This window comes from Solea senegalensis, linkage group LG5 (genome assembly GCF_019176455.1).
Source record: "Solea senegalensis isolate Sse05_10M linkage group LG5, IFAPA_SoseM_1, whole genome shotgun sequence".
NCBI lineage: Eukaryota > Metazoa > Chordata > Actinopteri > Pleuronectiformes > Soleidae > Solea > Solea senegalensis.
This window is the reverse complement of record NC_058025.1, coordinates 21,193,477-21,220,624: the sequence shown is the minus strand read 5'-3', so window position 1 is coordinate 21,220,624 and position 27,148 is coordinate 21,193,477. Positions and strand designations below refer to the sequence as shown.

The window sequence follows — 27,148 nt, the reverse complement described above, 5'->3', positions numbered from 1 at the left end:
TCATATCGTATTTACCCTACGTTTGGTGCCTGAGCTGTTTACATGAATCCTCGTCTCCTCCATAGATTCCCTTTGTCGCTCAGCAAGCTTGGAAACTAAAAAAAACATGTAGTTGTTGACATGTGTGTTCATGCACAGTTTAATCACAGCACCATTTTAAACGCGTTGGGTTTAGCACCAGTATGAAATACCCAGTATTGTAGCGATGGTGTACTTTCTCGAGGCTATTAAAAACAACGAAATGTCTCTCTTGTGGACATTTGCATCATGAAATATTAAGCTCTCATTCTCCTCCCTGTCTCTCATATACCTGTGTAGCACTGTCTTTCACACACACACACACACACATGCCATCACAAGGGGATACAGCCGGTGTATGGCGGGGTCCATTAGGTGTATTAGCTGGTGGTGAAAAGTGGTGCTGATGTGGTGTTTACAAAGCTCCACAGGGGAGATGGACATGTGATCTTCTACCTGACCCAGTCTGACTCCAGGCTCGAGCCTGCTCTAATTTCTTTGTTGTGGTAAGAGTTGACATGGGACCATGAAAGATGTTTTTTCTCATTATCTCACTTTTAGGCGACTTGTTTATTGTTGAAAGCTGTTTTTTTTGTTGTTGCTGTTATTGTAAAGAGATGCAACAAGCTGACATATTACAAGCAGGTGATAATAATGAAGGCATATTCAGTGGGATATTGCACTTTGGCCTTTTACTCATCTGTTTGCAGGCACCATTTATTGCACGTTGTTGATGTGATCACAAAGAGCATTTGGAGGAGTGTTTCTTCAGTGACTCACATATGAGGTCAAAGATAAATTCACTGCACATGTTCTTACCTCAGAGGCTGTCAGGCTTTATGTACCCACAGAGTCCTCTAATCTATCAATAAACTCAATGAATCGACCCGCTGTGAGTTCCCAACCTCAGACGACCGTCTGGACGTTTGTTTCTTATTATTTATTCACCGTTCAAACAGCGACGGGTCTGGGTCAGAGTTAAGATCTGTTCTCTGCAGATTCAAATGCTCTAGGTTTTCATAAACCTCAGGACATTCTTTGAGAGAATAGGGCTCCTGGGAGCTCTGCCTTTTCACTCCGGTGTCTGCGCTGTGTTTGCCAAATAGGCTGACATCACTGCACTCTGGCCGACAGTCACGATTGTTTGCCACTGATGTAAAATGTCAGCTGAAATTGGTTGTGTTGCCTCGTGGAAAAGCATCTCCATTTCCTTTTCTGCTCCAGTGCTTTTGTTTCCGTCTCCGTGCCAACACTTCAAGGTCAGCGCTTCAAAATAAACTGACTGGTGGTGTATTGTAAAGATGGTAGATCTCCATCTTTACAGTTCATCTCCGTAGCCATAGAGTCTGATTGTTTCCTACTTATTTAATGCAGATAATCACAGTAATATTACAAAACAAACATAACGTCACAAATGTAATGCAATGTTACAAAAACATTAAACAAGAGTCTGCAATGGGATCTTTATGAATTATGAGGTCCTGGTATCACAAATAGCGCTGCTGCGATTATTCAATTAATCAATTACTAAATGAATCGTCAACTGTTTAGATAATTGATTAATCACTTTGAGTGTTTTTTCAATAATTATAACAAGCATTCAGATTTTTCAGCTTCTTGAATGTGAATTTTTTTCTGTTTCTTCATTTCATATAACAAAGAAATTGTTAAAACGGGATCATTTTGGTTTGCGGACAAAAGACATTTGAGAACATCGTCATTTTCAACACTTTTTTAAAATATATCCTGACATTTTACCGACCAAACAAGTACTCAAGTAACCGAGAAAGTAATTGACAGATGAATACATTATGAAAGTAATTGTTGCAGCCCTAATCACAAATTAGATATTATGGCTTTTATCACCATGAGCAATAAGATCATATTGTTCCATCCCAAACTGAATGTCATGTCAAATTGAAATGATTGAACTGTTCCTTTTGAGTGATATGCAGTTCTAAATTACTCGTATTACTCGGGATGCACAATATTGGACTTTTTGCCAATATTCGATATCCTGATATATTGGGAGCCGATAACCGATACTGATATAAATATAAATCTTTCCTTTTGCCCAACTGTAAAGATCATTTAGTCTATTCTGTAGTTCAATTAACATAATATTACATACATATATACTTATGTTGCAGTAGATAGCAGTAGGTAGCAGCTTTTTCAGTTCTTGACGTGTTTGCTCATATCAGATTATACATTTTAAATCCAATGTCTACCTTTACTTGCCGATAATATCGTGCATCCCTACATATTACATATTAAACACATGCCAGAAATCATCTACCTGTTGTTCTAGATTAGTTAGTTCTCAGTCAGTAATTATGAGTCAACACCTCACGTCAGGTGACAGTTCTGAGGAAGGAGGAAACTGATTAACAAGAAGTGTCTAAAGAAGTTCAAACAGTAGACACAATGAACTTTCACAATATAGTAATTATGAGACTTTTAATGAGGACACTTTTACTTTAAAGCAGTAATGAAACTGCAGTCTCCCTTAGTGAAGTTAAAAAAGGGACATAACACCTGATGTTTGCAGTTCATGTTTTCAATATAAACTTAGAATTGAGTGATGTTGTCATAATTGGGGCGTTGCCTGGCAGCCCTCTTATGTTTGAGTGGATGTGACACCGTCTGCCTGTGCCTCTTTGAATATCTCTGCCAGATGAGAGGGAATAGTCCTTGCACTCAGCCTCAGGGTTTAGTGTTAGAAGGAAGATCCCCGTCTGATTCCCCAGCTGTAAAATACTCCGTTTGTCCTCGTTTCCCCTCAACACCCAAACACTAACATTGCTTCAGTGGCGTTTCTCTGAGGCTAATATGCACTGGGCAGCTGAAAAAGGGCATGTGTGCACAGCAGGTCTTCCATGGATAAATATTAAATACTGTATAAGATGAAAATGTCAGTGTTTTAGATTGTGTGTGTGCAGCTGCAGCTCCGACTTAATCACAGGTAAGACAAACTGCAGCCTTCCCTTGTGTCCGACACTAAATGGCTGCTTAACCTCCGACAGTCAGTGCTCACGTGTCTTCTGTCTCACAAAAGTGTCTTCTTTATGTTCACAGCTGCAAGAAGAAAAAAAAATATCAACACAATAATTGATTTTCTGCTAAATGAAACACATAGCATCCTTTTGACTACATTCTCTAAATCTGTGGCGATGCAACTCATTGTGTTTCTATTGTTCTGATACTGAATGAGTAAACTCACATTTCTGAATATAAATCATATTATTTTCATGTCTAGAGATGTGCGTATTAACTTTTTTGTGTGGAAATTAGGACATTAGAGTGTTGCTATTATCCATTTCCAAGGGTTAAGAAAAGATTATGTTTTATCTTCATTGCATCAACGTGTTGGTCTCGACCTGTTGTCTGCTGCTTGATGGATTTTTTTGTTCCTCTGTGAGATGCCACCACAGGCCCTTTCACCTCCTGGTTTAAAATTTTGTCACATGCAAAACTTGTTTTCTGCTCAGAATGTGCAAATATAAAGTTTACTTTTGGTTTGCCAACAAACTAATATAAAAAAGCATCTCTTTACCTGGAAAACCAGACTAGACAGTGTCATAATTAGTGTCTAAAGAGTTTTCTCAAATTTGTAGAGACTGTTGTGCTTTATATGCCAACATTTCCCACACATATTAATCACCTGCAGATAGTGTGTTCACCACAGTTTAAAACAAATGGAAGAAAGTTGTATTATTTGGAAAGACAAAGATTTACAAAGATGATATTTGTCCCTGTGTGCCCATTCGTCTGCGTTTCTTTGTGAGTCTGACTCTTTTATCTGTGTTGCTGTTTGTGTTCGAGTTGCACTGCAAGCGCACTCCCTGTGGGACAGTGGATCAGGCAATTTCCTGTTGCAAAAAAAAACCTCCTGTCTGATGTGAGAGAGAGAGAGAGATTGCTGTATAATCTTTAAAGCCAACCCTTGGGTTCAGTAAAAACATCTGATGAATACAGAGGAGGCTGTGTGCGCGTGTGTGTGTGTGTGTGCGTGTGCACACCTGCCACAGTCTTGACAGGTTTGTATCAGTGGGTTTGCTCTCATGGCCTGTAGGGCCTTCTGTGACCACTGATACCAGAGCAAAGTTCACGGCAGTGCTGCTTATATGCTGTAAATCAAGGTTTTAACATGAGCTCCTCGGCAAAATCAAGTCCTGGGTTTATATTCACAGATTATCCGTTCGACTGATACTGATTGATGTGCAGGAAATGCAGCTGTAAGTTAATTAAGCAGGACACAGACATCTTTCTTTACAAGCACTATGGTGCTGTTGTGCTTATCTGACGGGAGGGGCTTAGGGCAGATCATTGTGAAAGTTAGACGGGACACTAATCAGCTGTTTTCCTAGCAATCCTGCCCTCTGCCGCTACAATGGGATTGCAGTATGTTTATAAATACCGCACATCAGATTGCTATTGTTTAATTTGAACTGGACCTATGGGAATATTAATGTTGGTACATTTACAAGCACGTCAAACTGTAATGATGTGAGGGTGACTGTATGATGCTGGTCTGTCGGTTCAATTTGAAGATGAACACGTATTTACTTTCTTGCAGGCGGAGATCGTAAAGCGGCTGAACGCGATCTGTGCCCAAGTCATTCCCTTCCTCTCTCAAGAGGTAAGACTCAAACATCTCTGTCAGTGTGAGTAAAGACTTAGGTGGAGGTTGGTCAATGAGAGAGAGAACAGGAGAAGGAGAGATAACAAAAAATTCATCATTCCACTGAACAAATTAAATAAAATTGGGGTTGAGACAAATTCTGAGGCAAAACAGTAGATTATCCTGGGCTAATCCTCCCTGCTCAGGACAGGCAGATATGCTCTGAATTTATTAAATGTCTCCCACTGACATATGCATACGCCAGTGGCTGTGTGTGTGTTTGTATTCATCCACCTGAATGCACATTGTATTTATGTTAAAAGACATGTAAGCATGTGTGTACACTAGAGTGTAAGAAGTGTGTAGAATGTGTGTGTTTAGCTGATAAACCATTCTCTGGTGGAATTAGAAGTGTGTATGTGTAAGGGTGGGAACAGCAGGAAGGAGTGAGTGTGGACACCAAAGCTCTCCTCCAGATTAGCCATGGATTAGGAGGGTTTAGCGTGGATTAGGAATAATGTCATTAGACAGTGGTGCTGCTGCACATCACTGAGGCTCACAGAGAGGAGGCAGCTTTTACCGCTTTGTTCTAAAACACAGGCTCGTCTGGTGAAAGCGCGTATGAAATATAATACTGTCATATTGTTTCTGTGAAAAGCACGGAATTGTCAAAAATACCAAACAATTAGGTAATCCCGGACTGACAACACAAAAAGATGAAATAAATAGAGCAGGAACAGGGACCATAACATAGCAGAACACATGGAAAACGTAGACCAGACACATGAAGGCAGAGAGATCAGTGAACACAGGTGAATCACGTCAGGGCAGTGCAGACAGTCACCATGGAGGGAACCCAGGACAGGACACGTGACGTAAAAAAAACAAGGAACTCACATTAGAAAGTAAAATAAAACAGGAAACTAACAAGACACGAGGAAAACAAAAGAAATAAACCCCCCCATGTTTATGACAGAAAAAACATCATCTGGAGTAACCCAGGGGTCACGACATGCATGTTTGTAGGAGCTTGTTGTTTCATTTTGATTTCTTTAGTTTTCCTGAGTGAATAATAATAGGAGAAAAACAGATAAAAAAAGTCAAAGAGTTTTTCATTATTGTTGTGTCAGATAAAGGCTTCTGTATCAGCAAACAATAACGAGGATAGCAATGCATCTGTGAAAGGCTCCTATTGGTGAATTGACATGATATAGTGATAGATATTTATAGAGTGGTTGCGTTCTTGTTGAAGCTGCTTTGACATTAACACGTTGACAAAAAAGGTTAGTGTTTAACTAATCCCTGGACCTCCACCTGTTTGTATTTCCTGCCCCAAAGAACGAAGAAACTTTCTCTTGTGTAAATGATCTCTCACCAACTAGTATGTGTGTGGTATTTAACCTGGATGTGGTCAGAACCTTGGATTTTAATAATATAAATGTTAATTAATAACACCTTTGTCAACAAACCGGTGGGTGAGAAAATATCATCTAGTGAAATGTGGAGGTTCTCTCTGGTCCTGCAGGTTTGGGGCTGGTTTTTAATGGGCTGAATAATAAGCGTTATGTCAGGCTTTGAAAATGTTTTTGTGTGGTAACTGCCAGTTGGGCGGCAGATATAAGAAATAAGGTGGTTCATAAGTGTGTGAAGCATTGCCTTCTTTCTTATTTTATCGGAGAAATGTGTTTGTAAGATGTGTTGCGGTGTCTTTTGTTTGTCCATACCTTTTAATTATGCCTGCCTCTCTCTGTGTCTCTCTTAGCACCAGCAGCAGGTGGTGCAGGCGGTGGAGAGGGCCAAGCAGGTCACCATGGCTGAACTCAATGCCATTATAGGAGTGGGTGTATTGCTTACACACACACACACAGCATTGCACAGCTATCATTTTAATTGACTGCATTGACTTCCATTCATTTGAGCAGCATAAACAAAACATTAGCCCGAATTTTAACCATCACCACTTAATACCTAACACTAACCTTAAACTAAACATAATTCAAATCTTAACCCTGATCTAAACTAAGTCAGTTCCTCAGAAAAACACACACACACACATTCTTGTGCAACATTCTTAGTGAGGACACTCATAGTCATAATGTCCCCTAGCCCCTTCCCTAATCTTGAAACCAAGTCTTAACCCCTAAAAAGCCCTTTTGTTTTTGCCCAAAAGTTGTGAGGATCTGCTCCTCACAGCGTTTTAAGTCAGAACACAGAGCATTTTGGCTGTTTTTTCCCAGTATTATATTTAAACATACAGAGGGTATAAGAAATATATATATGTATGTGCAACATAGAGTGTCTTATATCCTTTTTTTCAGCACAACCTAGGCAATCTGATGAAAAATATCTCTCATTTTCACCAACTATACAAACACACCTGAGTAAAAAATATCAGATTGAATTTGTGAAATTTGAGAAACACACAAATCACAGTTCAAAGTTGACTTGGCTCGTTTTTAAAAGAAAAGAAAAACGGTCTATTTTGTGACTTCTGCACAATTATTGCTACTTAATATCACTACTAAAAATGTGATATAAAATAATTTGTAACTTTGACTCACATAAGAAGATGAACCCTCCCCACCCCCGCATTTTCTAAAGGCTGAAAATATGACCTATAAACACCCCCAGGATGTCCATATAAGGAGTTGTGTATTATTACCATGGCAAGCCACGGTTGCACTAAGGGTTAAGTGTACATTTACGTTACATATGCATACACACGCACTTTAAAATCAAGGTTGTAAGGCAGTGATACAGGCCGAGTAACAGGAAGTATTGTGAGGAGGAACCAGCAGTGCTTTGAGGCATGCTTTTAAAGACATTACATGGATTACAGGCTTTTACCTCAGGTAGTGAAGAGACAGCCACTAACCAGAAGGTCATTCTTTGCTCCTCCATTCCATGTGTTGAAGTGTGTAAAAAGGCAGTATTGTGTGAATAATGTGGAACAGAAAAAAAACATGTAGGCACATAGACAAATATAGAAATGTCTACTTAATAAAAAAAAAAAGAGTTTTTTTCTACTACAATGGAGGTTTAATGAACGTTTCATGGGGCATATTTTACTTTAACATGACAGATACTGTAGACACAAAAAGACCAGTCTTGTATGAAGTACCTAAAAGGGATACTTGAGTTAAAGTGCAAGAAATGACTCACATTTTACCATATTACTTGAGTAAGTAAGTCTTAAAGTATATGATATTTAGTGTACTTGAGTATCAAATGTAATTTTCTGATATAATGTGTACTAAAGTTTTAGAAGTAAAAGTAAGGAGTGAGGAGTTAGAATTGAGTGATGGAAGCTCAGTGGTAGAGTTAATTGTCTTTCATCTTGAATGTTGTGGGTTCGATTGCCCCTCCCCGCCAGTCTATGTGTCCTAGGGTAAGACACTTGACTCCATGTAGCTGCTGACAGCATGTGAATGGGTATGAAAACAAATACAAAATGACCTGTACGTAGATGGGCCGTATTAATGTGAGAGTGAATGGTGAATGTTTTAAATGCAGAACATTTACAAACCGTTCTATTTCTGATTTTATTGAGTAGTAACCAATATAATTCAGGGTTCTATGGGTGTAAATGTACACAATGTATCTAGGAAATGTAGTGGAGTAAATGTAAAAGTTGCTAGAGATATTCATATCAAGGAGAATTTTAAAACAGATCAAAGCAATTGATTGGTTATTAGATGTGATATATTACCTTTACATCACAACAAAATGTCCTGTGTCAATCCACACTCGTAGCTCCAGCTGGCATCATGTCAACACAACAACGCTCCGAAGCTGTGAAAAATAACATATCACACCCATTACATTTTTTTTTTTATTGAAGATATTGCTGTCAGCGTCTGTTATGCAGCACTGGCCAGGAAGTCACTGAGGTTATTTTTACCCTCCTTTGCTATCTTCATCCCTGCTGCTTGTTATGTCTTCTGCCAACAGTGTTTCTGTGTGTTTCAGCAGCAGCAGCTCCAGGCCCAGCACCTCACACACGGCCACGCCATTCCTGTCCCCCTCACACCGCACCCAGCCGGCCTCCAGCCCCCTCTGCCCCCTGGCACCAGTACTGCCAGTCTGCTGGCGCTCTCCTCCGCTCTGAGTCACCAGCTGCCGCTCAAGGACGAGAGGAAACACCATGATAACAGCAGTGAACACGTGAGAGGTAAGGCGTGCTCTGTGTGTACACGCTGTGTCGGCGTCTCCGTGTCTAGAACAGGTCTTACCATGCATCACTGATTTAGATTTTTTGTTGTTGTTTGGTTTCTTTCTCCTGCGTTTTTATTTAATAAAGATATTAACTTAAATTAATAAGATGGCAATGTACACTGGAGTCTCAAAGTCTGAAACCAGTCTCAGACTTCTGACCTGACTGTTGCATCATACATAATTCTATCTTGTGTTTTTCATCATTCAAATTTGTGTCATATTAAAATGACAGCAACTGATAGATTAGATAAAAGCTCTGATATACAGTAAACATCCCTATGCAATACATTTTTTACGGTGCAGAAACCTGTGCTGTTTTATTTTACTCATGCAGATGCCAAATATGTTAAATAGAAATAAATGCTAATGCTTTGTTCAGTTAATGATCCCGGACCCATTCAGTAGTTAAAGGTGTGAATTATAGCCCCACTCGCACTGTTTGGTGTCTAGTTGTAAGTGCTCTGAATGAACAGCTGTTAAAAACTGATTTGTCATTCTGTCACTTTAATTGGTCAAAGCAGGATTATGCACAACGACGCGAGTGAGGCCTCTTTTTCAAGCAGAACATACAGAACAACACTGATTCTTCTGTCCTTTGAGGACCAGCATTCAATGACTACACAGAGATTATGTGTGTGTGTGTGTGTGAGTGAGTGTGTGTTGAGAGGCTTTTATTCAAAGCGCAGCAGAGGACTTAACATTGCCCTGGAGCTGAAGTAAAGCTAACAAATGGTAGCTCAGGTTATGCACACACCTATTAGTAGCTCAGTTGGTAACAGTTCCATCCCCAGCTGAGGTAAATGCATTTCTTTACAGTTGTAAATGCTGCAATTTTACTGCTAACGTTCCTGAATCTGCAGCCTTTTTGCACAATATCCCCTAAAAACACCCAATCACAAACATCACAATGTCTAAGTATGCAAATAGTCTTGATATACTGTAAACGGGTCAGAAAATCAATTTCATCCACTTAACAAAAGACTGAACCAAGACAATCTCCGATACTGTCTCTTAAGAACATGTTTGCACACAAACAAAGCAGCGCCGAAGATGTATTTCAATGATTTAACAAACATTTATTATTACACTTTCAAGTTTTTATCACACAGTTTATAAATGGGCAGCAGTCTCTGTTGAATATTTGTCACATCAATGTCAAATCTGAAGTATTTGCTGAAGCCGGTTGTGAGATTCATGGCTTTTATTTTGACACTTCAGTCACCAGCAAGTTATAGTAGAGTGTACACATGACACATCAGTCTTATATGATGATAAATATTAGTCAACAATTGATATGCAGTACATGAGTGATGCTCCAGATGAGTTATACAGAAGGCTGAGCTGAGAACAGACTTGAGTTCATTGAGAGACGTTGCTGATTTCTCTGCCTGAGATCAAAAAGAGACTCAAATGTTTAGGAAATGATTTCATTTTTTGGGGCATTGTGCATTTTTGGTTCTAGAGGGAAGACTGAGAAACAAAAAAAAACAAAGCTACTGGCAGATCTCCTTTCTAAATATCCTTTCCTCTGGCTGATTACACAAAGTCAGCATCGTACGTACAGCTGACGGCGCTTTGCATGCTCCATGCAGCAGGAGCGAGCAGCCACACACACACACACACACACACACACACACACACACACACACAGTGAAAACATGGCTACCAGCATGGACATCAGGAAAAGCCCATTTTATTCCCTGAGCAAAAGACTCCCCCAGTAAAAACCTGTGTGATACATAGTCTTCAGAATACCAAATAAAGTAGTAAAGTAATAGTAAGTGATTTAGCGTTGTTGGATTCAGTGGCCTGTTTAATTAATACGTTACCCACAAGCCACGTGGCCACCAATGAGTTTGTACTTTTGCAAGTGTACTTAATATATTAAATGCTTTAATCCTTTCCTTTTTCTTTTTTCTATCCCATTGCCTCCTCAGACAGAGACTCAGTCAAGGTAAGTGTTTTTATATATGTATATATATATATATATATATATATATATATATATATATATATATACCTGCAATACAAACAAAAACACTAACAAATGAATCGATTCATGGATTTTGCAGACACCTGAAATGTAATTTGTCATCAGTTATATCTGCCTTACTACTTTAAAACTGTAAACTATAAAACCTCATATATATATTTATATAACTTATGATTGACATATGATATGATTCTCTTGTTGTATCCTGTGTTCATCAGGTTTTGTGTTATGTCACAATGAATTATTTTGTTGTATGTCACTACATATTTGTAAGGCCGTATGAATGATGCTACATTTTTTTTATGGTTTATAACAACAGAGATTTCAAATAATATATTAAATATGATCATATTCAGATATAATATAAATCTATATGTATATATTCACATTAATTGTCAATTTAAAAAGTATTCACGTTTCTTTGAAAAAAACAAAACAACAGCTCAACTCTTTTACTTACTTCCAATGTTAATACTTTAAATGCATTTCTTAGAAATCCCGGTGCAAAAGTGCACACCCTCCGATCCACTTGTGTATTTATATATTCCGCACTTGTCCCGTGCATTATAATCATTTATTTTAAATATCTGATTTGTGAAAAATGTGCCCAATAGGGAGAAAAAAAAGTGGAGGAAGGAGAAACCCCAAGAAGATAAATAAATAAATAAACACAAGCACGAGTCTGGTTAGTGAAGGAAAGAGGGAGTGAAAAAGAGGCAGTGAAACAGATCAACGTAACAACCAGAGCTTGCCGTAATTAGTCCCTTAAGCTGAGCTTTTTTCCCAGGGCAAACATTTGGTTTGTTGAATACTCAATGAGCAGATTAGCATTTCTTTATTCAAGCAGCGCACACACACACACATGCACACTGTTCTCTGGTGTTTTGGAAAAGGTTCAGAGAGGAGGAATGTTTTAATATGTTATCTTCTGCCCCCCATGTAGTCTATCCTCCCCCACAAACTCACACTCAGAGCTGTAGGCTTCATGATAGGAGTGAAAGCTGTGTGTGTGTGTGTGTGTGTGTGTGTGTGTGTGTGCGTGTTGCATTGTCAAAAACCAGTGGTAAAGAAAGAAAGCGCAGAATGATAAATGCCCTTCATTAGCACACACCGAACACACACCCACACATGTGCACATGCTGCTCTTTGACATGGCGGACAACAGTCACTTCATGAAACCAATATGCCCCTTGTCAGTGGTCTACAGTTTCCTTGGCAACAATCCACAGGTTACAGTGCAGTGTGTGTGTGTGTGTGTGTGTGTGCGTGCACATCCATGAACATCTGTACCTTAATGTCCTTGGCGTTAGTTCCTCCCACACTGACAGGAGAATGCGAGTGCAGACATAATGTGTGCATAGACGAGACTGCATTGTTGCTGAAGGAACTTCATTTAAGTTTGATTATTAATTGTTTATTGAGATTTTGTGTTAGTGACACTCTCCACTAATAAGCTGGTGGAAATCTATGTACCAAAGAACAAGAACAATGACACATTTCTCCAAACGCATCTAAGCTAAGCAGTTATTTATATTATTTATATAGTCATAGCGCGTTCATTGACTGCTTCTCCTCAGGCCTGTTGTTGTTGTCAAGTGGGATTGAGTGCACTCATCAAATTACTCTATTCCAGTTAATTATTGGTTCAGTTACTGAATCAATGCCATTGACTTTTGCTTGTTTTTTTTTTTTTGTCCTCATGAATCTTTGTTTCTCCCTTTGAGTCCTCTTGATGAGTTACTGTCAAGTGGAAAGAGATGCATTCAGTCAGTTTAAATGAAGTGTAATCACTCAAGAGATGGCTCCATCTTTGATTATATACTGGAGAAATGAATTCTTAATGAGGCCTCTTTCAGGTTTAGATTGACCTTTACAATGGTTTGCCCGTTGCTGTAAACACGCTGCAGCTTAATCACTGCACTCACACTCAAAGCACTTTTTGGACTTTTGATTTGCGACCAAAAAAAAAAAAAGAATGACATTACTCAATTCTCGATTGGATGCTGTTTTTAAAAACCCTACGTGCAGTCCAGTGCACTGTCTAGGCTTCCAATGCTGTGTTGTATTTACAGTTAACAAATTGGGTCGAACCAACACGTAACCCAATGTGACGTCATCATTGGTGAAATTGTTTGTTTGCTTGTTTGCTTTTAAAAACTGGAAGAGATGCATGTGGATGAGAGGGTGAAGCGAGGGAAAAAGTGAGGGGCAATCACAGCAAAGTTGGCACGAATGAAGCAAACCCTGCTTTTTGTTTTTTTCCCTTTTAAATGGGACCAAAATTGACATTATGGACATTGTAGTGAGTTAAAGAAGAGCTGAGTGACTGAGACCATAAACACCTCATTATTTATAAATCATGTGAGAGCCACTTTCTCATAGACTTACATACCACGAGTGGACGCCTCTACTGACCATTCAAGAGAATACAGATTTCAGGCACTTCCATATTAGCGACATCTATTATTTATACAATTCAATTCAATTCTTTGATATAAGCAAATATAATTATTATTATTAGTGTAATTTGGTCTTCATTTACATCCATTTCTCTGATTATTAGACGGACATAAAGGACTGTTTTTTAAAGTAGTCCAAAAAGGACAATGGTGGAGGTTACACACGTACAGCACTTGCAGAATCCATTAGGAATAGGAGGCAGATACAATTATGACATACTTGTAAATTAATAGCTTCATCCAGCAACACTGCACAGTTCTTTACACTCACAGTGCCGGTGCTGCCGGCGCAGCCTTCATTTGTCTCCGTTGCAAAATTAATTTGCCTCGATGTTTTTGAAAGAACCAATTTGCAGGCTAATTAATCTAATCAGTCTGGAAATAGAGAGAGAGAGGGGAGCGGGTGTTGAACTGAGTCTCTGTCAAGAATAGCCTCAACCTGTCATCTAAACTCTGACTTCTATACTTCAGTTCAGCCCAAAGTGCATACCAATAAAATGCAAAAATACATATGCTGTCCAACTGCATGCAAGCACACACACACACACACACAAACAAACGCCACTACTCCCCCACAGAATCATTGTCATCAACACTTGCAGCACGCCAAAGGGCAGTGGAAAGGTTACAAGCGTGAGTTAGAGGAAAGGTCGAGGTAAAGGTCCCGCTTTATTTTTCTTCCCTCTGTTCATCGTGCACCGTGTGAGGAGCGCCTCCCAATGAGAGAGAGAGATCAGCAGGGACGGGCCGAGCAAGAGAGGAAATGTTCCGCTGACCTTATTTTGATCTTTGCTTCTCAAAGACGATTAAAATCCTTCAGTAATGGTATTCAAAGGATGCCAGATTTGATTAAGAAAACAGAGACGTCGGTGGGCCAGCTCCTCCGCCACCAGTTTCATAAAATAATGCAGCCGAGTTCGAGCCATGATGGCACAGTCAAACTGTCAAGGATGCAGCACTGCCTCAGTGTTGTGAATACGGTGAGAACAAAATGGTTTTGACAAGCGCAGGAGTTTTTAAAGCGATGCCATGTATTGGATCACACTCTCATTTTGTGCTGGCTGCACTCTTAGTCCCAGATTTGTCCTTATTTAGCAATGCTGGAGAAGTCTTTACATGCTCAGAAGATTTGAGATATAGAATAGAGGTTATAGCTTGTGTTTTTACTTTTTATCCTGGTTACTTTGAGATGCATGTCTCCTGCGGCGCTGCCTGTGTTCTTCTACTTTGTTTCGTGTGTCCATTTTAAAGTAAGGGGCACACTGGAAAACCACTGGTTGAGTTTGTCACTGCCTATTTGAACTATACACTGTTAAAGCGAGGGTCAGTAAGTCTGGGAAGAGTAGCAACAGCAGACTACACTGTGAAGAAATGAAACAGCCACATCTCACTCTCCCACTCTCATCAACCCTCCGTCCCTCAAACACTCGTGGTGTAGTGGAACTGAGACCTACACACACAACAACAACACATTTTTCTGAAACAAATCACAAACCCCAGCTATAAGAAGGCAAGGCAAGTTTATTTATATAGCGCCATTCTTACACAGGGCAATTCATAGTGCTTTACAGAAGCAAGTAAATACATTGGAAATTAAAACAAAATCAATTTCAAAAATCAATTATAGAAATAAAAACTATTTAAAACATTAAAAACATTTTTAAATCAAGCCCGTATTTGTCCTCGATGTGAAAATGAAATAAGTCAGACAAGTGCTCTTTTACCTGTTCTTCCCATTTCATCTTATCAGTCCCACTTTAACTCAGAGAAACACCAAACAGAGAAAGCATCTGTTAACTTAACATTAATAAAACATTGGAATGTAACTTAAAATCATTAAACATCATTAAACAAGCAAAATGATGTGAAAGTTAAAGTGGTTAAAAATGGCAATATCAGAAAGCTGCAGTATTTTTTTAAACAAGCTGACAGTTTGTGCACACCTCAGGTGTTCAGGGAACTTGTTCCACAGGTGAGGACCATAGAAGCCTGGGGACGCTGAGTAAACCTGTCCCCGATGACCCGAGGGGGTCTGGATGCTTCATACCCAACGAGCAGCTCTGGACCATTCAGTGACTTGTAGACCAGTAACAGGATTTTAAACTCGATCCTTTGACACACAGGGAGCCAGTGCAGTGATTTAGTCCATCATAAAAGAGGTTTAAGTTGTGGTGTTCACTGCATAAAAGATGAGGAAACTAATAACAATATATATTTGTTTCCATCTTCCCTGATGTACATGTGTCTTATTTCTTGCAGAGCTCGTCTGTGTCTCCCTCAGCCAGTTTACGGCCCACAGAGAAGCACCGCAGTTCAAATGATTACTCCTCCGACAGCAAGAAACAGAAGACCGATGACAAAGATTTAGCCTCCACGCGCTACGTGAGTAAAGATGTTTGAGTCACACTTTAGTAGAAGAGATAATTTGTTGTTTGAACCTTCTTTTTTGTGACACCATGAATTACACCACAGCAACGCTGGCTCCAGACAGACAGACAGACAGACAGACAGGCAACCGGAAATGTCTGGACATATTATTATGTATAAATATGACAAAAGCAGTAGTTCATTGCCCAGTTTTGTTACCTTAATTAATTCCTTGATTTCAGGTTAACCCTGTTTCATTATCACATGCAGAATTTTTGTCACCATAACAAATGAGCGAAGTGTTCTGTTTAACACGCTCATTGTGTTAATAATGTAGGCTTTTCATTTAATTGCATACGGTTTTAAGACCAGAAAGCATAATAAATTGATTTAACGTGAGAAGAAGTCAGATTCATTGTTTCTCTTTGTTTCCATGGCAGGAAAGCGATGGAGAGAAGAGTGATGACAACTTGGTGGTGGACGTCTCCAACGAGGTACAGAACACTTAAAGAGTGCAACATTTTTCCGTTTTTTTCTTTTTCTAAAATGCTCATCTCTGTCTGTACTCGCCCACCACAGGATCCCGTCTCTCCTCGAGGAAGTCCTGCCCACTCTCCTCGAGAGAACGGATTAGACAAAAGTCGCCTGTTGAAGAAGGATGCTCCCCTGAGCCCTTCCTCCGTTGCCTCTTCCAGCAGCACACCTTCATCCAAGTCCAAAGAGATTAATCTGGTGAGTCATTTGGATTTTTATAGCCTTCTGATCTTCTGATTCACCAGTTGTCAGGGTCTATGTTTGGGCTTTCAGAAAATGTTTAAAATATAACAGATGAGATGGTGGAGGGTGTCAAATGAGGTATAGAATGGAATAAAAGGTCCAGTGTGCATAGCTTATTTCATAATTTAAGTTAAACGCAGTGTTGGGGAATGTTAAAAGTAGGTCGTTTTGTTCCAACATTACCATCCAAGAAAGCTATCCAATAATGAGAACCCTATGATCTTTGTGTGTGCTCGATCTCAACAGCTACATGTCCTGTGTCATTGCCTGTGATTCGTGGTGATTATTTACTGTAGTGGAAATCTTTTCCAAACACTCAAACACTTCAGTCTCTACGTTTGAGTCAGCTTTGTTGAGGTAGCTGCAAATGTTTTCCTCTCAAGTACGGTTCCTTATTTGATACATGTCACAGGATATTGATAATCTTCCGAAAAAGAAGAAAAGTGCAGCATGTCCTCCACAGTTAGTGGTTTGGTCCCTCACAGTGACGGCTTTAGCCCTCTTCAAAGTTGTTGTCGACGCTGCAGGTGCGTGAGTTCCATTCAGTCAACAGACTAATGTCACCCTGATATTCTGCAAATACTGCGTGTTCTCCCCACGTGTGTGGGTTTTCTCCGGGTTATCCTGTTTCCTCCCACAGTCCAAAAACATGCAGATTTGGGGGTGAATTGGACACTCAGTGTGAGAGTGTGATGGAGGATGGAGGGGTGACCTGTCCAGGGTGTACCCCGCTTTTTACCCTATGTCAGCTGGGATTGGCACCAGCAGCACTGTGAATCTCATGTGGAGGATAAAGTGGTCGAAGATGAATGAATGAATGAATAAATAAATAAAAACCGCAAATACCTTCAGGCAGGGAATAATGTCTATTCTGTCATCTCACCGGCTGTGACACAGACAGGTGTCCCTCTGTCTGTCTGTCTGCCTGTCAAACCATATGACCGAAAAAACATGAATAAATGGTAAAAATAATAAAGGCAGATTACATTTTTGAAAAGCATCTGAATAACTTAGTATTTTCATTAAATATCTAATGCATTAGATTACTTCTTACATCGTAATAGTAATCTGAGAACTCTAACATGTTACTTTGTAACATAATCCTGGATTATTTAATAGAATTTAAAATTTGAATCGATCATAAACTCAGTCCAAGCATGAATCCTTCTGCTGTATCTGATCTCTGTAATCTCTTTTCATTTATCTCGATTAAGATTATTTTGCTCTTTCTTTTTTTTTTTCAATGACAAGAATGAGAAGTCCACTACTCCTGTGTCCAAGTCCAGCACCCCCACATCCCGCTCTGATGCCCCAACACCCAGCAGCACCATCACACCGGGTCTGAGGTCTGGACCTGGAAAACCGACAGGTGTCGAGACGCTGCGTGAGCATTACATTTTTAAACCTAAACACACATGGAAAAGAATTAAAGAATTTAAGAAGTGTAGTTAAGAAAGTGGAAGTCATCCCTACAATAGAAATGATGTGTAATCTGGAATCTAAAAGGTCTGATGTGTAAAATTCATGAGAAATTGAAGATGAAACACCTTTATAGTTTTGAACTTTGCATAAGTGTACAGTCACTGTTGTTTTTAATGAACACAGAATGAGCTTTTATATTTATATGGCAAGCTTGGTCAGAAGGTGGAAGTTGAAGGTTACGTAGATTCTCTAACACACTTGGAAGGGAATGGCGAGGTGAGGGATAGTCGACCGTAACATGCAACTTCACCAGTAACAGCAACATGTGACGCACTGTACCTTTAAAATAGATGTTATAGATACTGTGACCTGTTGCTCTGACTGTACCGAGAAGAACAGTGGGAGTGAAAAGTGAAGTGTTTTTGTCTCATAGCTCCTGGTCTTCGCACACCGCTGGCACTGCCCTGCTCGTATCCTGGGCCATTTGGTATGGTCCCTCACCCCGGTATGAACGGAGAGCTGAGTGGCGCCGGAGCAGCTTACACGGGCCTGCATAACATCTCTCCACAAATGAGCGCAGTGGCGGCTGCTGCGGTGGCAGCTTACGGACGCACACAAGTGGTAAATGAGCACAAGCGAACACACGTAAACATTAAGGTCTAAATACTTAGTCAGTGACCAAATGAGTGTAACGTGAACTACCATTTTGTCTCACTTTTAACATTCTCTTAGAGGTTGGAGCTGGGGAAGAAGTGAAGGGTGGATTTTAGACATGAGGAATTGAAAATGGGGCCTTAAATGACAAATTAGTCGTCATAACACAATGATGAAGAACTAAAACCAGGGATTGAGAACAAACACCTCAGAAAAATGTTTACTGACATGATGAATAAAGTTTTAGACATGTAATATGCAGATATTTGGATGAGGACATTGTCAGCAGTTTTACGTTCACATATGACAGGCCCACTGACCCACACATTATCTGGGTCAGATGAGTTCACAACAGCAGGACAATCTCCAGACCATCCAAGTGAAGGGTGGTATGTGGCTTAGAGCTGCAACTAACGATTATTTTCATAATCCATTAATCTATCGTTTTAATCGTTTGGAGATGATGACGTTCTCAAATGTCTTGTTTTGTCCACAAACCAAAATGATTAACTTTTAATGAATTCTTTGTTATCCAGAGCAAAGAAACGAAGAAAATGCTCACATTGAAGAAGCTTAAACAATCAGAAATCTCGTTTTAATCTTGAAAAAAAGCTTTGAACCGATTAATCGATTATCAAAATAGTTGTCGATTAATTTAGTAATAATCGATGAATTGTTTCAGCTCTTATCTGGCTTGAGCTTCACTCACTGTGGAATATCCAGAGTTTCTCCTGCTGTGTTTTCCCATGAGGTCACTTGGAGATGAGACCTCTGTGGACATTTGCATTCACACAAAAATCTCTGCACTATCTGCAGAGAATCTCCATCTATTCATCAATATACTGTAACTGACTTTGCAACCAATGGAGTCGCCCCCTAATGGCCGTTAAGGACAATGCAGGTTTCAAGAACTTCCATATTGGCTTTACTTTGACTTACCACATCCATTATTTAAATATATTCTACGGTATGATGAGAATAACCTTCAACAGATCACATTAAAACATTTTTTAATATAGTTTCAGGTCTGGTTCAAGAAGTTGCTGAATGTTCACCTTCATATTTTGTAGGTGGGATTTGATCCTCACCACCACATCCGTGTCCCTGGCCTTCCTCCCAATCTGTCTGGCATTCCTGGTGGAAAACCGTATGTGTCTGCCCACCTCTTTTCTTAAACTGCTTTCCCCTCGTCTCACCTTCCTTTATCACTCCTCACGCTCTTCTTCTTCCTGTCAGGGCCTACTCCTTTCATGTGAGCGCTGATGGACAAATGCAGCCCGTGCCTTTTCCTCCAGACGCGCTCATTGGCCCTGGCATCCCGCGCCACGCGCGGCAGATCAACACCCTCAGCCACGGGGAAGTGGTGTGTGCTGTCACCATCAGTAATCCGACACGTCACGTCTACACCGGCGGCAAGGGCTGCGTCAAGGTGTGGGACATCAGTCACCCGGGCAACAAGACCCCTGTATCCCAGCTGGACTGCCTTGTGAGTTGGCTGCAGTGACCCCTACATTGTAACATATGGATAATATTCTTAAAGTTTATACATTTCTCCTTTTGAATGACAGTAAACACCACTTGTGTGTCTGTCACATCAGAACAGAGACAACTACATTCGCTCTTGTCGACTTCTTCCTGACGGGCGGACTCTCATAGTCGGTGGTGAGGCGAGTACTCTGTCCATCTGGGATTTGGCCACTCCAACTCCTCGAATAAAAGCTGAACTAACGTCATCGGCACCTGCATGTTACGCTCTGGCCATCAGCCCTGACTCAAAGGTCTGCTTCTCCTGCTGCTCTGATGGAAACATAGCTGTCTGGGATCTTCACAACCAGACTCTGGTCAGGTATGGAACTCTGATCACTGATGATTCACAAATTTGAATTTGGTTTATCTGCAAAACAAGACTCAAAGCATAATTGTTAGGCTTTTTTTTGTATGTATATTCTTTCTATTTTATAAATGTACAGTTTTAATATATTCATAAAAGTGTAGTGTGTAAATTTAAAATATAAACAAATGTTGATGACATTCAAACCATTGTTAAACAAGGCAATCAGAGATGGCAGACTTCATCCCATTCACGCAACAAGCCTCTGTCGCCCTCTGTTGGTCATATTGGCAAGTGCGGAAACACAAACGGACAGACGGACACACAGAGCCAGTAAAAACACATCTTCACAGCTTCACATGACTCTCTCAGTATCAATTCTATGTCGAGGCAACATTAGCGTTAGCGAGGTACGACTGAAAAAGTTTCATAAGTGAATTCTGCCGCTGAAAACACCATCAGTCAGATCTGATCTCAGTTTTGTCTTCAGACACAGCAAACAAACAAAGGTTGTATAATTTCTGTTCAGAAAGACTAAACTACAGAAATGATCAACAGTTCCACAGTGAAGCTTTATTGACACTAACATTAGTTCTAATCAAGAAGAGGAGGCATCAATACTGGGCTGTGTTAAAAAGAAAAGAAATTGTCCCTGCAGTTTTACACCAGTGTTTCTTTCTCATGTATGATTAATGCCGGGGAGTGTGTAGGCTTTAAAGTCTGCCAGTCACAATATCATCCCACATTGTGACTAATAAGTTCACCTGCTGCTGGCAGAAGGTGTGATAATTATTCAGTCAGTGTTCTGTATCCAAGATGTATTCCTGTCTCTTCTTGTGCCCTCAGAAAACCTAAGGTATGAATAATGAAACTGTGAAGATGCTTTCTTGCCTTCAATTAAGATGGAGATTTGAGGATGACTGTTTGGTTGGCGGTGGGGGTTTGTTTTTTTGCAGGCAGTTCCAGGGCCACACTGACGGGGCCAGTTGTATCGACATCTCTAATGATGGGACCAAGCTGTGGACTGGAGGCCTGGACAACACCGTCCGGTCGTGGGACCTGAGGGAGGGACGGCAGCTGCAGCAGCACGACTTCACCTCCCAGGTACACAGCACACACGTTAATGAAATGCACATTAAAAATGTAGTAGCGGATTTCTTCTCACGTGCAAGTGATATGGTCATAGTGCTTTTTAATTACTTTGAGATTAAACTAGAACGCAAGTATTGAACATGTTGCATCAGAGGGCCTATTACAGCTTTTTGCAGTTTGTCTTATTACACTTTCTGGTTTTGCGTTATTGCAGTCATTTAACTGACATTAAACTGCTTTTTCTGGCCTGCAGTCCCCCTCAAATGTCTTTAGCATTTAACAGTGCTGGCAGTTACGTCTTTTTCAGGTGAAGGGAAGGGCAGCAATAATAGATCATTACTGCAATTTCCTGAAAAGATTTTTGCAATCTCAGTGTGCAGAGGAGGAGGTGAGTGTGCATTAAAGAGAGCAGGGCAGACAGGGAGTGACCCGGCAGGTACACCTTCCAGTAACCTCCAAAAGCGGCTTCACGCCATCAAAGACTTGCAAGTAAACATGCATACATCAGTATGGGGGAAAAAAAGATTAGACCACGTCTAGACGGACGTTTTTTTCCTTTGTTGTTTTCAAAAAGTTCATCGTTTCAGGAAATAACTCCGTCCACATGGAACCCCCTGAAATGACTCAAAACGCTGTAGCACGAGACGTAAAGAAGACGTACACATTACACATATACTGTAATAACAGAAATGCAAATTTATTTATGTTTCGTTCCGCGACTTTCTGTCATAAACCTAAACACTTTACGAGAATGCACAATTGTGCCGCTCGAGTGAGATCCATCTCACTGTAGACACACACACGAGCGCTGTGTGAGCGCAGCGAAGTGCACATACACAGCACACATAAACTCAGTCAATCTGTGTGTGTGTTTATTCAAGTAAAAATAGGTTTTGTTTTCTCCTCTCCTTATTTTACGATTCAACACTTTTTTCACAGGACGTGTTCTAGTGATATCTAGCAATATATTTTCAGACTGATTTACTTTTTTATAGTAAATCAGTAGTTGGTAAAACTGTCAAACAATCTCCAAACACAACATAATGAATAACAGCACTTTCCCACAGATTTTCCCACTCTTCGAGGCGCTTTCAAGGCGTTTCCGCCGTCTCCGTGTGGACGGAACACCGACAAAAAAACTATGCATATTCACTCAAACAAGTTTCTGTGGACGGTACAATTGGCTAACATGGGGGACGCTGGGGTTTATGACCAATTCTGCAGCCAGACACTAGATGTTTTGGCTTCACTTCTGAGGAGCTGTCATGTTATCCGTCTTTATACCGTCTAAAATTGTAATCATGTGGGAAATGACAGCGTATGTCTTTAGAAAGCGAAGCAGCCATCTGTTGTGACAGCTCAGAAAAACACAACCCAACCCATTCTCCGTTATGTTTTCAGTGTCCACCACCCACAGACACGCACCATCTTTCCAGGGTCACTATTGCACACCATGAGATGATGTATTATATCTATATAATCTATAAGAGCAAACTGCTGTAACTGCTCTGGGTTTTGGATGCAGATCTTCTCACTGGGATACTGTCCAACGGGCGAGTGGTTGGCAGTCGGAATGGAGAACAGTAATGTGGAGGTGCTGCATGTCACCAAACCTGACAAGTACCAGCTGCACCTGCATGAAAGCTGTGTGCTCTCACTCAGATTCGCTCACTGTGGTAAGGATTTTACACATTTATTGAGATCTTACAGGAATTAAATTATGCAAATGTGCCAGGTGTTGAAGAAAATGCTTGTTGATCAAACGTTTGTGTGTGTGTGAAGTGACGAGAGTGTTGCTGTAACACTGATTTAACTTTGTCAAGAGAAAAGCAAAGAAAAAAAACCAAAACAGATTTACTGCAAGAGACACAGGAATGTGAAAGGTTTGTGTGGGAATAAAATCAATAGAAATATGACAAAGCAATCAGATACAATGTAATCTCTTACATTGTCATTTTCAAAAGAAGGTATGAAGTAAAAGCAGGAACCAACAAGACATAAAAACACAAACATTCTAACTAGGACTTTAATAAAGTGAAGGTTAAAACTTAAAGTGTTTACAGGCGCGTCACACGTGTATTCACTCAAAAACCTCTTCATTTACTATCATATATGACAGAGACGCACAACATGACAATCTGACCCAGTTAAAAATATACTCAGTGACTGTGTGAATGTGAAAGTTAACTAAACTGGAACTTGGACTATGGAACACTTCACTCAGTCGATGTACAGGACATAGATAGATGTTTCCTTTCCTCTGCAGGGAAGTGGTTTGTGAGCACGGGAAAAGACAATCTGCTCAATGCATGGAGAACCCCGTATGGAGCCAGTATATTCCAGGTACGTGAGAAAGAACACGAGACAAGGAATTCCACATGTAGTACAGAGTATTTTATTCGGATTATAATCATTTTAGATTGTAATTGCACATGCAAAAAATAAACAATTTGTTTGTTTGTTTTATATTCACCCACATGTTTTATTTCCTTTACAGTCCAAGGAGTCGTCCTCAGTGCTGAGCTGCGACATCTCCATAGATGATAAGTACATTGTGACTGGCTCAGGAGATAAGAAAGCAACAGTCTACGAGGTCATCTATTAGACGGGACACAGTCTTAAACAACACTATCCCTCCGTTTGGACAGTCTGTGACGTCTCCGTCGCCCATGTACAAATTTCGATGTGTATGGAAGGATTTGGATTTTGAAGAGAAAAAGACCAAACCAGACTTTTTGACTTCCTGGATGGAAAGGAACAAGCAGAACCAAAGCTGCTGTTTTTAAAGAGTTCCTTTGTTTTGCCGTGAGAATGAGTGAACGTCTCGGTGTTCAGTGAGTGTGGAATGGATGCTATTGTTACAGCTCTGGCTAGATAACATTCCTTTCAGTAACACTTTTACAAAAGCATCGGACATATTTGTGTTTTTCTTCTTTCTTGTACACTATCATTTGTGATACATTGTTCACACACAGTAGTCTGCCTTTGTGCTTTCTGTCGATGTGGAGGCTCGGAAACTAGAACTATGTGTCAGATCAGGGCTGAAACATTCCTGACCAACGCCAGACGATATCTGTGCACATCTTGTGTACCTGCAAATTATCTTAAACGGAAGGGGTTAAAATGGGTTTTTAAATGGTTAAAATCAGTGTCACACAATGTCACCACCACTGTCTCATTTTGAGGGGGCCCCATGCAGTGGCCTGTTTTGCAACGCCCCTGGATTTTAGCGGATTCACAGACAATGAGCTGCATTAACCTTTTGTTGATAATGCCTCGTCTATATGCTCGATATGTTATTAGCTCATACATCTTTTGCCTTACCGTCTAAACGTCAAACTTCCACCATCACGTGTGTGATGATTGTGTGCAGAACACTTAGGTAACCTTGACAAACATGTACACGACCGCTTATTCTTACTAGGACTTACGGCACAATACCTTATTATTAGGAAATCCTTATCACGCTTATGTCTGTCATGAGTGGAAACTGGGAACACAAAGCTTTGGTTCTGTGTAAAAAATTGCAGTTTTTCCTCTTCTCATCTCCGTAAGGTTGCGGGGCAAATGGTAGGGACTCTGAGTTTATTCTCAATACAAGTTTTAAACATCTAAAAATGTGTCGAAGACACGCTGCGATCGGTAGTAGACATTTCATCTTGTCCTTGTTGCTTTCACGAATGGTTTAAATGGTTAAGAAGTGTAAAATATGTTGAATGATCTTAAAGATCTTAAAGTGACAATTGTCAAAAATAACAGCGTATAAGTGTTTCCACCTTATTTCAGTCTTTCTCTCTGATTAAAGAAACACTAGATTGTTTTTGATCCACATGTACATCTCAAAGAGAAGAACTAAAATTTGTATCAGCAAACTTAGACCTTAAAATACAAGTTGCTGCCTTTGTCATATATTTTCTGCTCCTTGAATGTTATTTATTGTGTGTGTGTACGTTTGTGTGTCTTTTGAAACGGTGGGCGTTGAACAAATACATAAGACATATTGCCCTCGGTGACCTCACCACAGACTGACCTTTGCACTCGGTTCTTCCCCTTCACGTCAGACTTTTCTGGACACTTGCTGGATTCTGTCCGACAGATGTCAGTCAAACTGTTCAGCAAAGCAGTCGTGATTGTTCTTGGATTTACTTTTGTCAGCTTGTAGAAATAACACAGTGCCTTGATGCCGCTGCGATTCTGACTCCATTTCGCTGAAGACTCTGCTCGAGTGGTTTTTAATGATTACTGTTGTGTATCTTGATCGACTCATTAAAAAGCATAATTTATTAGCAAATTAACATAAATGTATCCCCAGATTAACCAGGTTGGTTTGTACCGATTTTCTGTACTCCAGTTGTCCTCATATATAGGCTTTATATGAAACTGGACGTAGACTTCAGGTTGCAAAACTAACTCCCTGTAAACCTTGACATTTGCAATTTGGCTGGCACCATGACAACCAGAAAATACACAGACATCACCAGGCTCATATTGGACGATACCTGCTGTCATTCACACTATCTTCTACTCATGTGTCTATTTTTCTCTGAATTGACATCATGCTAACCTTCACTGATGGGTTTTTTTTGTTTTTCAACCAGCAGACTCAACTTCTGACTTAACTTACTGTTATTTACATTCTACTTCCTGGGCTTCTCAAAACTACGGCAATTTCATATACAGTCTACGGTTGTCTTCCTTTTTAAAATAACCAGGACCAAACTTTGTTTCACCTGCTGCAGCTGCATGTGAAATACACTATTTATGACCACTGCTGTTTCAGTTTGACTGTTTAAAGCATGGTGCTGGATTACAAAACTACATTATTCACTTTGCTACACTTTTCCTGCTATGAAAGGTTTTTTTTTCTTCCCGATGCAGTTTTGTTGCAGAGCTATTATTCTACACCTATATGAGGCATCTCATATACTCTACAGAAAACACTGTAAAAAGTAGTTATTAGTCATAATTTGATCTGAATCCTATACAATACCCCAAAGGCCTAATATCAGCTAACCTGAATCTTAAATTAAGTGCCCATTTTAAAGTTTCACACTACATTTAAATATCTGGGAGTGCTAACCCAAAGGTTATGCGAGTGTATTCTGTTTGTGCAAATATGAAAGTATCTAATCCTAAAATAATACTCATATTAAAGATACTGATACTGTTAAATTGGCTGATAAATGTACAGTATATTTACAAATGTGAACATAAACGCACAGCTTTTCAGTATTGTCATTTTTTTATACACTTTCATTTTTCTTTCAAATATAATGACACACATTTTAAAGGCTAATAGGACACATTGTTTTCTGCATTGTTTTCTCTGTAAAATCAAAGTTTTCATACTCATATATGCACATGAACGCTGTGTAAAAGGCTTGCTATTATTGGTCATTCATTAAATTGGTTGAGCTCTACATCAGATCAGCGTTTGAAAGGATGTTTTTTTAAGTAAAATGCTTTGTTAAAATGTTTTAAAAATACATACTGTGTATATATATGTGTATATATATATACAGCTGTGATACCAACACATCTGTCACAATGAGGTTTCAGATTACAGACTAGCAATGACACACAGACACATACAGTATGTACAGTATGTGACATAGACACAAACTACTGACTGGTGTGAAAAGGACATTTTTAAGTGCGGTCACTTTAAAACAAGTCTTGTGTATTTGTCACAGTAT

General features: G+C 39.8%; 1 protein-coding gene across 4 annotated transcripts in view; it reads left to right on the top strand.

The window, feature by feature from the left end:
- The window catches only part of LOC122769904 (transducin-like enhancer protein 4), a 34,055-nt gene extending 7,176 nt beyond the window's left edge, over nucleotides 1–26,879 (top strand). For 2 of the 4 annotated variants that reach the window (XM_044026796.1, XM_044026794.1), the window contains exons 5-20: nucleotides 4,598–4,660; nucleotides 6,405–6,479; nucleotides 8,612–8,813; nucleotides 10,795–10,811; nucleotides 15,569–15,691; nucleotides 16,117–16,170; nucleotides 16,256–16,408; nucleotides 17,705–17,837; nucleotides 18,309–18,496; nucleotides 19,600–19,676; nucleotides 19,766–20,015; nucleotides 20,128–20,375; nucleotides 21,317–21,464; nucleotides 22,978–23,128; nucleotides 23,719–23,795; nucleotides 23,950–26,879. In XM_044026796.1, coding sequence (XP_043882731.1) covers nucleotides 4,598–4,660; nucleotides 6,405–6,479; nucleotides 8,612–8,813; nucleotides 10,795–10,811; nucleotides 15,569–15,691; nucleotides 16,117–16,170; nucleotides 16,256–16,408; nucleotides 17,705–17,837; nucleotides 18,309–18,496; nucleotides 19,600–19,676; nucleotides 19,766–20,015; nucleotides 20,128–20,375; nucleotides 21,317–21,464; nucleotides 22,978–23,128; nucleotides 23,719–23,795; nucleotides 23,950–24,057 — 2,067 coding nt within the window. In that variant the 3' untranslated portion in view covers nucleotides 24,058–26,879. The remainder of the gene's footprint in view (nucleotides 1–4,597; nucleotides 4,661–6,404; nucleotides 6,480–8,611; nucleotides 8,814–10,794; nucleotides 10,812–15,568; nucleotides 15,692–16,116; nucleotides 16,171–16,255; nucleotides 16,409–17,704; nucleotides 17,838–18,308; nucleotides 18,497–19,599; nucleotides 19,677–19,765; nucleotides 20,016–20,127; nucleotides 20,376–21,316; nucleotides 21,465–22,977; nucleotides 23,129–23,718; nucleotides 23,796–23,949) is intronic. The other 2 variants (XM_044026795.1, XM_044026797.1) reach the window with 2 other exon arrangements.
- Nucleotides 26,880–27,148: the final 269 nt, after the last annotated feature.